General features: G+C 44.6%; 1 protein-coding gene across 1 annotated transcript in view; it reads left to right on the forward strand.

Annotated features, from left to right (window-relative positions):
• Positions 1-13,699, forward strand: part of LOC119442044 (prolow-density lipoprotein receptor-related protein 1-like) — a 219,829-nt gene that overhangs the window by 19,163 nt on the left and 186,967 nt on the right. The window contains 7 exon segments of the mRNA XM_049662961.1: positions 668-825; positions 3,093-3,192; positions 3,944-4,106; positions 6,471-6,696; positions 10,765-10,939; positions 12,296-12,427; positions 13,237-13,500. Coding sequence (XP_049518918.1) covers positions 668-825; positions 3,093-3,192; positions 3,944-4,106; positions 6,471-6,696; positions 10,765-10,939; positions 12,296-12,427; positions 13,237-13,500 — 1,218 coding nt within the window.

Raw genomic sequence — 13,699 nt, forward strand, 5'->3', positions numbered from 1 at the left:
ACATGTGATAGAATATTTGTCCTGTTTGTATCATTTGTCCCATTGCCGTTGTCTTTACTGTTTGCCATGTTGGCCTATTGACACATTTAGAGCCAGGAAACCACCAAGATAAGCAAAGGCAATGTGGTTTTATCTTAAGAAATTGTTTATCTCATCAAACTTGGCTTTCAAGCTTTAAATCTTGATTGACCTTCTCAGAAATGTTACTGCTGCCATTATGACTGATGCTTACGCGATTGCGATTGTTCTGTGCACTTTGAGCGATAGCATACTTGAGAGTGCGAACGATGATGGTAATGCCATGCCTTGGCTGATTAATTGGCGACAGTGGCTGCAATATGGCCACATTTCTAGGCAGCTCGCATGTGTGTAAGTGCTCAGATGCAATATTTCTCTGCAGTTAACTCTTTGCTTCTCTTTGCTCCATGCATTGATCAAACTTTGTAATTGCCTCATCCAAAGTGTGACGCAAGATGTGGGAATGTCATAAAATGATTAGTATGTATCAAATGAGAGCAGAAAATGTGGGAGTCTATAGGCATTGCACCAGGACTGTACAAACGTGACATCTTAGCCAGGAAAATGCCATGACTTGGAACATACAAAATGAGGTTGTATTGTGTCTTTCTATTTTTCTCTGAGCCATTTCATGCTTTCCTCTTTTCAGTCCCAGAAGATGAAGAGGCCACACTCCTTTTTGCTAATTCTATTAACATTCAACACATTCACCTGGACGGTTCCCCTGTTGCCGGCAACAGCAGCATCGCTCCAGTCAAAGAAAGCCTTGCCATGGATTTTAACCATGTGAACAAGACCGTGTGCTGGGTATAGTACATTTTGTTTCAGCATGCAAATGTGGGAAATGCATTCGTTATATAAATTCTGTAGTTTGTTCTTACTTTAACGTTTGAAAATGCCCATAAGAGAAGTTGTAATCTGCTACTCCAATTAATGCGAGGACTAGGTGTTAAGCTTTTGAATGCCTTTTCAAAGAGCACCTTTTCTGTTTCTATAAAATGACTGTTGTAGTACAATAAGAAAAATGTACCCTAGCTAGTTTCCTACTTTCTCGATAATATTGTAAATGTTTAAACTGTTGTAGTACAATAAGAAAAATGTACCTTAGCTAGTTTCCTACTTTCTCGATATATTGTAAATGTTTCTCTCTGCACTGCAGTTCATTTTAAATTTGGCAATGAATTTGCTCATAATGGAACAATATACATGATCCTGATAAAATTCTGGTGTTTTAGTAACATATGTACATAAAAACACCTGAGAATTCTGTATGTTGTAATTTAGCATTGACAAACCTGTGCACATAAGGTGCACAGGTTTTCAGCTGCCATGCCAATGCATGTTTGTGCCCCGTGTCACTTGTAGCTTTGACACATTAAGTTCACAAGTTCACAGGTAAGAAACACTAGCGATACTTTGAGTGGTTGCCATGAAAAGAGGTTAACCTGTTAAGTGTTGGCAAAAAATCCAAAAAGCATTCACAAAAGGATTTTCTTTTTATTGCACATCTGGATAGCCAATTTTTTGCTGATTCGAAGTACAGTAGAGCCTTGTTGATATGATCCCGTTACATACGATTTCCTGGCGCCAGCGTTCGCTATTGAGAACACAAAAATGACCCAATGCTTCTTTTTTTTATCGGTTCATATGTTCTCGGAAAGCACTCTCTTTCGGCACCAACGTTTGGTACATTGCCAAACTGCGATCGTATGATACGTTTTCTGGCTGCTAGATCTAATGTAACCAAGAAGAGGCGTGAGGCACACACGACGAAAACTGTAGCTGCCCACCTCACCTACTTCCCCGCAATACTTGCCTGCTCATCTCATGTGTAAACGCCAGAGTGCACTCGGTTTCTCATTCTGGTACGAGCAAACCTCCTCCCTGGTCGGGTCGTTGCACGCTGCATTCACAGCTATCACCACCAACCCTATGGCGATAAGCATCTTCTCCTATCTTTTTCACGGTGCATGGGGTGTAGTGCCATTGGAAGCAGACTGCACGCTTTTAATAGGAAGTAACCGAAATGCGCCGTTGCGGCATTGTAGGCATCATATTCCGGCGTCACCAACCAGCTCGATTTTTTTCACACCCACTGCTGTCTTAAAATGCGACGCAATAGGAAAACAACAACATGCGGCTCTGGTCGCTTGGGCCCCCCCAGCTCATTGTGCGCCGGCGTCTCGTGCCGCAAATATTCATGATGAGTGAGCACGTCAAAATATCGCTATTTTTTGGAAACGTATGAACGAGGTTCTACTGTATATAAGACATGGGGGTAGCAATTTCACAACTTGTATCTGAAAATACGAAATAACAAGAACCATGTACGTAAAAAAAATTGGAACTGAGTAAGGCTCGTTGGTGCCACTTAAAGGGTTCAGGAAGCTTGAAAGGTGTCCTGGTGGGCATTGATGAGAACTCGGTAATGGAAATGTGAGTGGTGATGACTTTTGAGTCATTAGTAACATCTGATTTCCTGCACCCTGTCCTTGTGTCATTGTCAAAACAACTGGCTAAGCATAGTATTAGTCTTAACTGCATCAATTCAGGAGCAGCGGATTGCTTTCTGAAGTGTCCAGAAAAATTTTTTTTTGTGCTTTATGTAATTTAAACCTACTTTTAATAAAATTTGCGCTTCTATGAATGCACTTATTGCTACTAATTATAGAGGGGCTTTATGGGATGGGATTATTGCACCGAAGCATCCTATACAATTTATTTTTATTTTATTTTATTACCCACAGCGCCTTAACAGGCATTACAGTGGGGGAGGGTATACATAAAAAGATAAAAAAAAATACATACAGTGTCAGTCACACAACTAATAAAAATAACCACTAATCACAATCAGTCACAAAATACAGACAATGAAGATATTTCATGGTCCCATGCATTTCGTGATGGTGTTCAACATTGGAACTGCATCAAGATAATGTGGGGAAGCATTTAGATATTTGTATTGTATGTGTCTCACTCTTCAGTTAGTGTTTTGGCATGTGGCAAAGTGGGCACTCTACTTTATTGCACAGATTTGCTAGATTGGTAGTTAATCAACTTTTTACATTGTGCAGATTAACCACGAAGGAAATGAGACGGTCCTGCAGTGTGCTCTTGTCTCCCAGTTGGATGTGCGGTGGAACTTGAAGCTGAAAGATTCTTTTTCGTTGACTAGTAAGTTGGGATTTCTCACCTTTGGTTAAATAAATACAATAACCTTCTTTCGCTATATTATACAATGACAGTAGTGCTTTGCTTCCTTGTTAGCCAGTCCTAGAAATAATTGCCTTTATTTACCTTCTTATTATTCAGGAGGCTACTGATATTGGGTATGCAAAGGTTATCATTGTGCAGGCATTGTGCTCATTTTATCACTGAACCTTGTAAAATTCTGACCTGAATTTTAAGGTGAGATGGCCGTACATGCAAAGCTCTTTTGGAGGCTTTGATTTTCAAAGCATGCACTGTGACGGATTTCCAAAAACTGTAAAGTGCTTGCCAGATAGGAAGATGAAAGCTGACAGTTCAGTATCGTCCATTTCATAAACAGCCATGAGGGCTTGGAAAACAACTTAATTTTTTTCCTATGTTGTTTTCACACGAAATAACATTCTTATGGCAGGATGATGTCTGGCTCGAAAACTAAGATATTACTTCTACAAATTTGCCAGGGTCTGATATTGGTACCTAGAGAAAAAAGTGGTGCAGTTCCCTCAGTGAAGCTTCCATAGATGTTATTATGTCTGAAATGTTTATCTACTATAGTACAAGGAATATGGCAGACCGAATTACTAAATTTCAGTATATGTAAATTTTAGTTAACAGCATCTTAATATGCATTCATGTAGCTTGTGTTATCTGCAACATTTCCATATATGTTTCTCTATTTTGTGATAATTCAGTGGGCTGTTTTTTTTTTCTTCAGCTGTCAATCAAATGGCGCTGGATTGGGTGTCTGGAAACTGGTACTTCCTGGACGATGTGCGGGAGACCATATTTCTTTGCAATGCCTCACTTTCTGTGTGCGTCACAGTGATTGACGTTGGACTGAGCAAACCCCGTGGCATTGCCCTGGACCCTTACAAAGGGTCAGTATTAGTTTCTCCCTCTCTCTCTTTCTCTCTCTTTTACAACGATAGCTGTTATGGGATCACTGCCTAGTTGGTTTTATGTTCAGCCGCTGCCAGTGTCCATCATTGAAATTGCAGTATGCTTTGCCAGAATTTTATTAAGAAGGAAGTCTCAGGGCCCTGCAAGGATTCCTATTTCAGACCCATGGATTACCAGTTAAAGATTCTGCCTCTCAGTTACTGCGGCGATGCTGCAGTAAAGAAAACTGCGCCCAGACAATACTGTACCTGTCCTCTTGAGTGCTCGTTAGAATGGCTGATGCTATGCTGTGCAGCTTATCTATTAACCAGCACCGAAATGAATGAATATGAACAAAGTCAGTAGGGCAAGAAGCGAAAGGCTGGATAGGAAAGAGGTGAAAGAAAGAGTTGTGTTGCTCCGTTTTTTTTTTTTTTTTTTCGCCTCAGAGGAGTGCCACTTACTTACAGAAACAAAGACAACTCTGACTAGAGTCATCATTGTCCAAATCTTTATTCATCTCGAAAGGAGATTGCTCATGTGTATCAGTAGATGCTTACTTCAGCCGATATCCCACAAAGCAGTGCAAACTTACTGGGCATAATATTGCAAATCAGCTCTGTGGAATCCCGCAAAGTGGAGGAAGGTTCATAAAAGCAAAGCAAAGCCCAAATATAGCACGAGACTCCTTTGTAGCTTTGGCAACTATGCTGCTGTGGGAGCATAGTCGCCTTGTTTTGCTGTGTCAGCAGTTTTGCGATGGGAAGTATAATCTTACGTCATGTTTGCCCATCAATGCACATTAGTTGCAATAGCTGGGCCATCGAAGCTCAGTGGCAACTGCTGTTCTGTTGGAGGGAACGTGGTCACATGTTCTTGGAAACAAGGCAAACAACAACACAGTTGTGAAAACATACGGAGGGGCATTTGTTAAGCTTTGAATACAAAAATTGTCGGAGTCATGAGGGAGGTATATGCAGAATGCAGAAGATGAATATGCAGAAGACAAAGATAATGTTCAATAGCCTGGCAAGGGAACAAGAATTCAGGATCGCCAGTCAGCCTCTAGAGTCTGTAAAGGAGTACGTTTATCTAGGTCAATTACTCACAGGGGACCCTGATCACGAGAAAGAAATTTACAGAAGAGTAAAATTGGGTTGGAGTGCATACGGCAGGCATTACCAAATCCTGACTGGGAGCTTACCACTGTCGTTGAAAAGAAAAGTCTACAATCATTGCATTCTACCGGTGCTAACATATGGCGCAGAAACTTGGAGGTTAACAAAGAAGCTCGAGAACAAGTTAAGGACCGCACAAAGAGCGATGGAATGAAAAATCTTAGGTCTAACGTTAAGAGACAGGAAGAGAGCGGTGTGGATCAGAGAACAAACGAGGATAGCCGATATTCTAGTTGACATTAAGCGGAAGAAATGGAGCTGGGTAGGCCATGTAATGCGTAGGATGGATAACCGGTGTACCATTAGGGTTACAGAATGGATACCAAGAGAAGGGAAGCGCAGTCGAGGTCGGCAGAAAACCAGATGGGATGATGAAGTTAGGAAATTTGCAGGCACAAGTTGGAATACGTTAGCGCAAGACAGGGGTAATTGGAGATCGCAGGGAGAGGCCTTCGTCCTGCAGTGGACATAAAATATAGGCTGATGATGATGATGATGAATACAAAAATTTCAGCCAGCGAAAATATGAGCATTAACTCCTCAATGAGACTACATTGAGGAATCAAAGTTCAACTCACCTTGCGAGGATACTGAGGGAACCTTTGTCCATACTGGACTATCGAGGCCTGGGTTGTTCACGGATGAGCTCCTGCGAACCAAAGCACGTACTACAAGTGATTGTGTTCTCCTATGGACCAACATCATGTTCCAAAAGTTAACAGGAAGCTTTCCATGAAGCTGCAACAACATTGTGTAATGACTCTGCCAACACCAGGTCATGCAGGGAAGCCAAAAATTAGGAAATGCAGTTGTTGTGCAGAGAAGACGAACGTCGGGAGACTCGAGAGAGAGTCTAGCCTCCCTATAAGAGGAACGCTGGAGCGCAGTGCACGGAACGATCTGCATAAGCTGAGGGAGGAATTGGAGGTGTAATGTGAGAGAAGGGTACAGAGAATGTAAGCCGGTGCAAAGCATTTTCACTCTTAGTACAAGAGGATCCCTCGTTGGAGAGGTGCAGAAATTGCAAAAAATCGAGAAGATTGAACAAGAATTGAGCAACATTGCATGGTTTCTATTCATTGTCGCAGTAAATGAGTACAAGTACTGAACACAATCATTGCAGTCTCAAGCATATTTATTTATTTTTTTAAATATCTCTCTGCCTCCTGTGATTCTCGATTTCAGGTTCATGTTTGTCACGGAGTGGGGCAGTGCAGCGCCGGTGTTGGAGCGCGCTCACTTGGATGGAACCGAGCGGACCAAGCTCGTGGAGCAGAAGATTGTCTATCCTTTTGGTATTGCTGTTGACTTGCCCAGGGAAGAGGTCTACTGGGTCGACACTTACCTTGACATGGTGGAACGCATCAGCTACGATGGTTCGAGGCGTACCACCGTCTTCCGCGGGGCTCCCGTAAGCCATTTTGTTTTCCCTCATCTGCTTTTTTAATTGTAAACTTATTATTTGAATCATATTTATCAACTTGACAACATTGCTTTCGCTGATGTAGAAAAACACATTTGCAGTGCTCATAACTGTTCTTATACTTCCGTTAATTTGACTTGGAAGTAATTTGATTTTTTGGTTAATTTAATCTTCACCAGAGGTCCCAGCTGGAACCCATGCATTTCTATGGGCCAAACTTTCATTATTTCAATCCTAAAATTGGCCTACGCTGGATAATTCGAACTTAACCAGTCAGCACGCGTGCGCCTGTCCTCCATGGTGACCCCAATAGCGACCCCTTTAGTGGCAGCATCGGTCTTGTGGAGCTTAGGGGACAGTGAATGCGTTGAACACGTCTACCATCAAAAACGTTCATTCTTGGCTTGCTCTAAAAAGATTTTCAAGCAATAACCGTAGCTCACAATGTCTCATTACGGTACTTACCCGATTCCTATGCATGCCTTATGGGGCCGAACATTGCCTACGTGGTGCAATCAGATACAAAACCAAAACCGCCTTTGTGGTGTTTGTATGTTTTATCTGATAACATGAATGTGTTGCTGTGGCGAAGCTGACGTGAAAAACCATGCTTTAAGAAAACGGCTGTCATTGTGCAGCACATATTAAACCCTTGGCCATTTTCTTGCTGAAAAATAGGTTGCGCATTAGATTTCTACTTTGTTTAGGAGTTTTAAGGTCATTTCTACGTTAGTTTTCTACTCTGGACACATAGAAAGAAACCAGCGTTTGATGTGAGGGCGTGTCACTATCGGGCAAATACAGTAGAACCCCGCTGATACATTTTTCACGGGGCTGTAAAAAATAAATGTAGAACCCGGGAAACGCAAGAGCCGAGAAACAGGAAAAATTTAGAAATGAGAGTGGTTGTGAACTGCACACAATATTATTTCAATTATTAAGTTTGAAAAAAAAAGTCACACTTTCGCCCGAAAGCCAAAGCATCGATTGCGATAGAAAATTACAGTTAAACCTGGATATAACGAAATTGACAAATTCCCGAAAAACTTCGTTATAAAGAGGATTTCGTTATATGCAGGTTTGGCATGAAAATTCGAAAAAGAAGCACTTACCGTATTTACTCGATTCTAATGAGCCCTCAATTGTAACGTGCACCCGTTTTCCGTTTTCGTCGAAGCACTCATCCTTGGAATGTCACACCAGGTACCGGATGCGAGTCGTTTCGCACAAGCGCGAGGCATCGAAACAAAGAGCGAGCGTCACGATGGCGTCGTAGCGTCGTATAGTGTTACAGTAGAACCCTGCTGTTACGTTCCCAGGGGCTGCGTTTTCCTGGCTGTTACATCGTTTTCGGCCGGTATCGGCACAGCTCCCATAGAACCCAATGGATTGGTAACCCCGCTGTTGCGTCGCAGCTGTGGGACCGTTCCCGCATCAAAAGTTGCGAACTGCCACCCCGCACCGGCCCGAGCGGCCATTTTGACTTTTCATGTCACTTGGCTTGGTGACTTGACGATGGCATTGGCCGCCCAAAGTGCCAGGGGAAACAACTATGATGTATTTTCTGTTTCCGCCAGCAAAAGTATGGCCCTTGAGATCCGTATTTGCTATATAAAGATGGTGTCTATGACGCGTTGTGGCCCTAAAATTGGTTTTAGCTCATAGATATTCCGTATAAAGTCCAAGGGCGATAACGCAGTTACCGCGCGCCCTATGCTGTATGTGCGAGTGAAAACGTGCGAGGGGAGCCGACGACCGTGTCAAATCTTGCGCGCGCAAGACAAGCAGGGAGGAAGCGCGCCTTCCTCCGTTGCGCTTGAGGCACCGGCGAGGGAGCGAGGGGGGGAGGGATAGCGGGGCGGCGTTGTATTGTACTCTGGCATCAACTGCGTACTGCACGGCGGTGCGCGGTCGCGCGGGCCGTATCTTGAAAGCGATCTGCGTTGGGGCAGAGTCTAGCAGTGTAGGTGCGTCGGCAGCTCGTAGCTTTGTGCATGCTGTGTGTTCTCGGCGCTCAGTTTGCGTTGAAGTGATCGACAACAGCACGAAGGTCACTTCGCTCACTTCTCCAGCGGCGCTTCCACACGCCGCCAGCGTTTGACAGCGCGTGTCTGTGCTCATCGAGTGTGATGTGTCACAGCGTGTACCAGCGCGTCGGCAACATCAACTGGAAAAGGAGAGAGTGCCGGCTTGGCGGGCTAGGCCAGCTGCAGCAAGCGGCAGGATTAGGTTTGAATGAAGGGAGGGGGAAAGGTCACGCCCGCGGCGGCAAGATCGCCGGGTCGAGGGATGCAGGCCCGCCTCGCACATGCACGCACGCACACGTGCGCTTGCTTCGCATTCTGTCGCGGCGGAGCAGGTGCTTCCGGTTGCTGCTCGCGCAAAAATGACAAAATTTGGGGCGAAATCTCTAGGTTGTCGGAGGGGGAAATTCATTATATCAAGGGGGTCTCCCGCTTCCACTTCGTTACGTAGAGGTCTCAAATACATGTGCTTCTATGGAGTAACGGCGGGGAATAGAAAAACTTCGTTATATCCAGGAATTCGTTATATGGAGGTTCGTTATAAGCAGGTTTAACTGTAGTAGACAGCTATACAAAGTAAGGATAGTAGTTTTATCGTTCGTGTAAACTTGTAAACTATATTAAAAAGCACGGTGTCAGCGTGCACAGGCAAACGTGAACACAACACACTCGATGAGTGTGGACACTCACTATCAAAACGCTGGCGTGAGGAAGCGCCGCAGCAGCAGCAAGCGATGTGACCTTCGTGCTGTCTATCGCTTTAACGCAAACTAAGCGCCAAGAAAACACAGCACACACAAAGCTACGAGCCGCTGACGCACCTACACTGCCTAGACTCTGCCCCCAACGCAGATCGCTTTTTAAGATATGGCCCGTGCAGCCGCGCAGTACACAGTTGATGCCAGAGTACAACGCTTCACGAGTGTGCACTTTTTCCACGTCGCAGATTTCTTTCAAGACACGGTGCCCCCGCGCGGCCGCTGCCGCAGTACCCCCCCCCCCCCCTTGCCTCGCACGTGACAGAAGCAGCGCGCTTCTGCCTCGCTTTTTTCCTTCGCCTGTGAGAGATTGAACCGCAATCGTTGGCTAACCCTCGCATGTTTTCACTCGCACATACAGCACATAGCGCGCGGCGATGGCGTTATCGCGCTTGGACATTATACGGAACAGCTATGCATCATAGACACCATCTTTAGATAGCAAATACTGATCTCAAAGGCCATGCTTTTTCCGCTGAAAAATGAAAATACGTCATAGGTGTCGCACCCGGCACTTTGGGTGTCCAATCCCATCGTCAAGCCACCAAGCCAAGCGACATGAAAAGTCAACAAGGCCGCTTGGGCCGGCGATGGGTGGCAGTTCAGAACGCATGATGCGGGAACGGTCCCACAGTTGCGATGCAGCAGCGGGGTTACCAGTGCATTGGGTCCTATGGGAGCTATGCCGGGACCGTCCGAAAACAACGTAACAACCAGGAAAACGCAGCACCCAGGAACATAACAGCGGGGTTCTACTGTACTGCCAAATGAATCAGCGGTGTGTTTTGTCATTTTTTTTCTACATCTTGTGTAATTCGACCCGCTGGATAATTAGATCATTTTCATCGATCCCGTCAGGATTGAATTAGCGGAAGTTAACTCTAGTTGCAAGAAAAGTCAACCATGAGTATAAAGTTCCAGAAATATAATTCTGCACTGATTACTTTTTTTTTCCTTCATGGCATTGCCATGTTGGATAAGCTGCCCAGAGCCATAGTTTGACGTAGCTTTGTGAACAGTCATTGAGCTTGTGAAATATACTATACACTCTTATTCTCCTCCCCTGTTTTTTCTAACCTTTTATTTTTGTTAGGTGTGTTCTGCTTTTTGTGTGAGCCACCGTTTTCCCCCTTTCTGTGATGTCCTATCTGCTATATAACACTGCTATACTATCTTTAAGTTGTTGAGCATGTGAGTTTTGTTCCTTGAGGCATGCATGCATGCAACTACATCAATATGTAAATCCCTCATATGGACTCTACTTTTCGGCGTAGATGCGCAACCTGTATGGCATCACGGTGTTTGAAAACTACCTGTACGTGACAAGTTGGCACAGCAATTCCGTGGTGGTTGTGCACAAATACAATCAGAGCGACATCCGCACCGTGAAAGCCAACCTGACAAGGCCGTTCTCCATTCATGTTTACCACCGTCAACGGAAACCGTACCGTGAGTGCTCATCTGTCATCCTGCAGTGAAAGCGCATAAATTACAGTGAGATTGCTCTGTTTACAGTTAAATAATTGCTCTGCAAAAATAATATGTCAGCTAAAAGTGCTTTATTTATATGCAATGTGGCACTTTGTAATTCTTATGGCAACAGTCATGCCACTATAGGGACCTTGCGCAGGAGTTTCCTTCGACATGTTGTGCCACCCTGGTGGCTACATTTCAACTTTGTTGTAGGACGGTAACGGCTGCTGCTGCTGATTGTGGAGAAGAGTTTTCTGCAACCCCAGAATTGGTGTCGCTACTGCACACTGTTTCTTCCACACTGTAAACATGCATCGCAGGGCAGAACTTGCGTCACTTCGACAGCACACACTCGCGGAGGTACCCCTCCATGAACATGACACTGGTGAAGCCGTAGGCTTAAAGCAAAATAATCGTTGGCATCACTGCTCGTCTGCTGCACCAGTCTGCAACCAAACGGAAGCTCCCGATCTGCTGTCTTGGGCACTGCTCTTAAATTCGACGTTCTGCGCTGCGACGTTCTGTGCTGGTACCCCTCCATGAACATGACACTGGTGAAGCCGTAGGCTTAAAGCAAAATAATCGTTGGCATCACTGCTCGTCTGCTGCACCAGTCTGCAACCAAACGGAAGCTCCCAATCTGCTGTCTTGGGCACTGCTCTTAAATTCGACGTTCTGCGCTGCAAAGTTTGTGGAGAACAACGCACATCGAACAGAAACAGAGACAACCACAGTCACCTAGTGGGACGTTCCACACGTGTTTCAACATGACGTAGTAGCCCTGTCCTACTATGTAGTAGCCCTGTCCTACTATGGGTTTTTTTGCAAGTTTGTTAGGCGGCCACCTGGCGAGCGTTGGTTTCCTATTGCTTTTTAAAAACAAAAAGCTTACCTTCGTCTCCTTTTGTGCACTTCAATACTGAAAACTGTCATGTGAAACAAGTGTTTAAAATTTCTAGTAGCATAGCTAGAAAATGCTTTAGCAACTATCAAAGGGAGCAGCCAAGCATTTTTTATTCAGGGAATTTTAGTGTACTTTTTAATCTGATCACTTGTAAAGTATTCAGCAAATCTGATTCTAAGGATGCAGGTGGTAGGTGAGAACTTATCCTCAGTCAGAATGAATGTTTCACAGAGTGTGCACATGATATTTCAGTAGGAACAATTTTGGCATAACAAGGCTTTGCTTCTTTTTTTATATAGGAAGACCAAGTTGTCATCATGAACGTGCCAACTGTATTGTTTCTTCGTTCGTTTTATTCAGCATGTGTTACTAAGCCAGTGGCTGTCGTATATGTAGTATAATAACATACATGGATTTTTTTTTGGCAGGGGAGCATCCTTGCAGCCGAAACAATGGCAACTGTGAGCATCTATGCATTCCATCAACCATAAAAGGGACACTGACAGCTCAGTGCATCTGCCGCCCCGGCTTTCGCCTCGGGGACCTGGGGCGTTGTGTTGGTGAGCACTGCCGTATGTGGGCACCTTTTTTTAAGTTGTGAGCCTGAGCTCCAGTCAATCTTGCACTTTGTAGCGTTACTGCTAAAGCCTACTTGACCAGGCTGTAGTGACTGTCTTGTGTGCCATGCTCGTCAACCTGTCTAACCTACATAGTTGTTTCCCTTTTTCGCAGCAGCTATTTTACGCAGAATTCCCTTCTAGACTAGAAGAACAGGAGACACTGTGAAAATGGTGTGCAAATGCAGGTGTTTTGGCTATTCAGAGCGAAAGAGTGACCAGGATTTAGTCAGTACTACTGAGTAAGGCTGCGCGTAATGTTTGGAGTCCGCAGGCGGACACCTGGTTTGTCACATTCTGGTGAAAAAGAAAAAAAAGAACGACTGGACACTGGGACATGTGCACATTTTATATTGCGGTTTCCGTTCGTGTCAGCACGTTGTATTCACACAATTCTCATGCAAAATTTTTGTGTGCACTCAGAGAAAACCTGTTGTTCAGAGCAGATCTTGTTTTTACCCATTTGGCATAGTTTACATACATGCTGCTTGACGCCAGCTGTTGTCTTTTTAAATGCCAGCTACTTCCTATGGTTATTATTAGAGCAGGAAAGTGCAGTCCCCTATCACACTATCATGGGCTGAGCGCTGCAGTGCCGGGAATGTGTTAACTAAACCAAACCTTTGGTGATGTGTGGACCCAACTTTTTTAACATCGATTGTTAATTTACTAGTGCATCAGTCTTTTGTAATTTCTTAAGTGGAACTTACCAAGCTGCTTCTGCAAAGTGCATTTGCTTCTGCTTGGTCCAGTGGTGGCTCCAGCACAGTTCCTGCTTTACGCACGTGGGCGGCCAGGTGCGGTGAAGGGTATTTCAACAAGCGACGACTTTCCCGAGTCTAGGGTGTCCCCACTGTTGCGACGTGAAGTGATGGCTCCCATACGTTCCCTCAGCCGACCAACAGCATTGGACTATGACGCCAAGACGCGCACCGTCTATTATTCAGATGCCCAGCAGTTTGTCATTGAGCGCCAAGGCCTGGATGGCTCCAAGCGAGAGGTCTTCACTTCAAAAGGTATCCACTTACACTCACTCTGGCTCGCACTATCTCTCTATTTCGTGTTATGTGACTAGTAAAACAACATGTGCTTAGACTGGAAAATCTGTGCTTTCATTCAAGATGTTTTGGAAGTCCGTAATTTTTATTAGCGCAAAATGTGCTTGCACATATCTTCATGCATGAGCTGATTGCTGGCCTGTTTGTTGTGTTTGAA

The sequence above is a fragment of the Dermacentor silvarum genome, chromosome 2, assembly GCF_013339745.2.
Source record: "Dermacentor silvarum isolate Dsil-2018 chromosome 2, BIME_Dsil_1.4, whole genome shotgun sequence".
In the NCBI taxonomy this organism is placed as follows: domain Eukaryota; kingdom Metazoa; phylum Arthropoda; class Arachnida; order Ixodida; family Ixodidae; genus Dermacentor; species Dermacentor silvarum.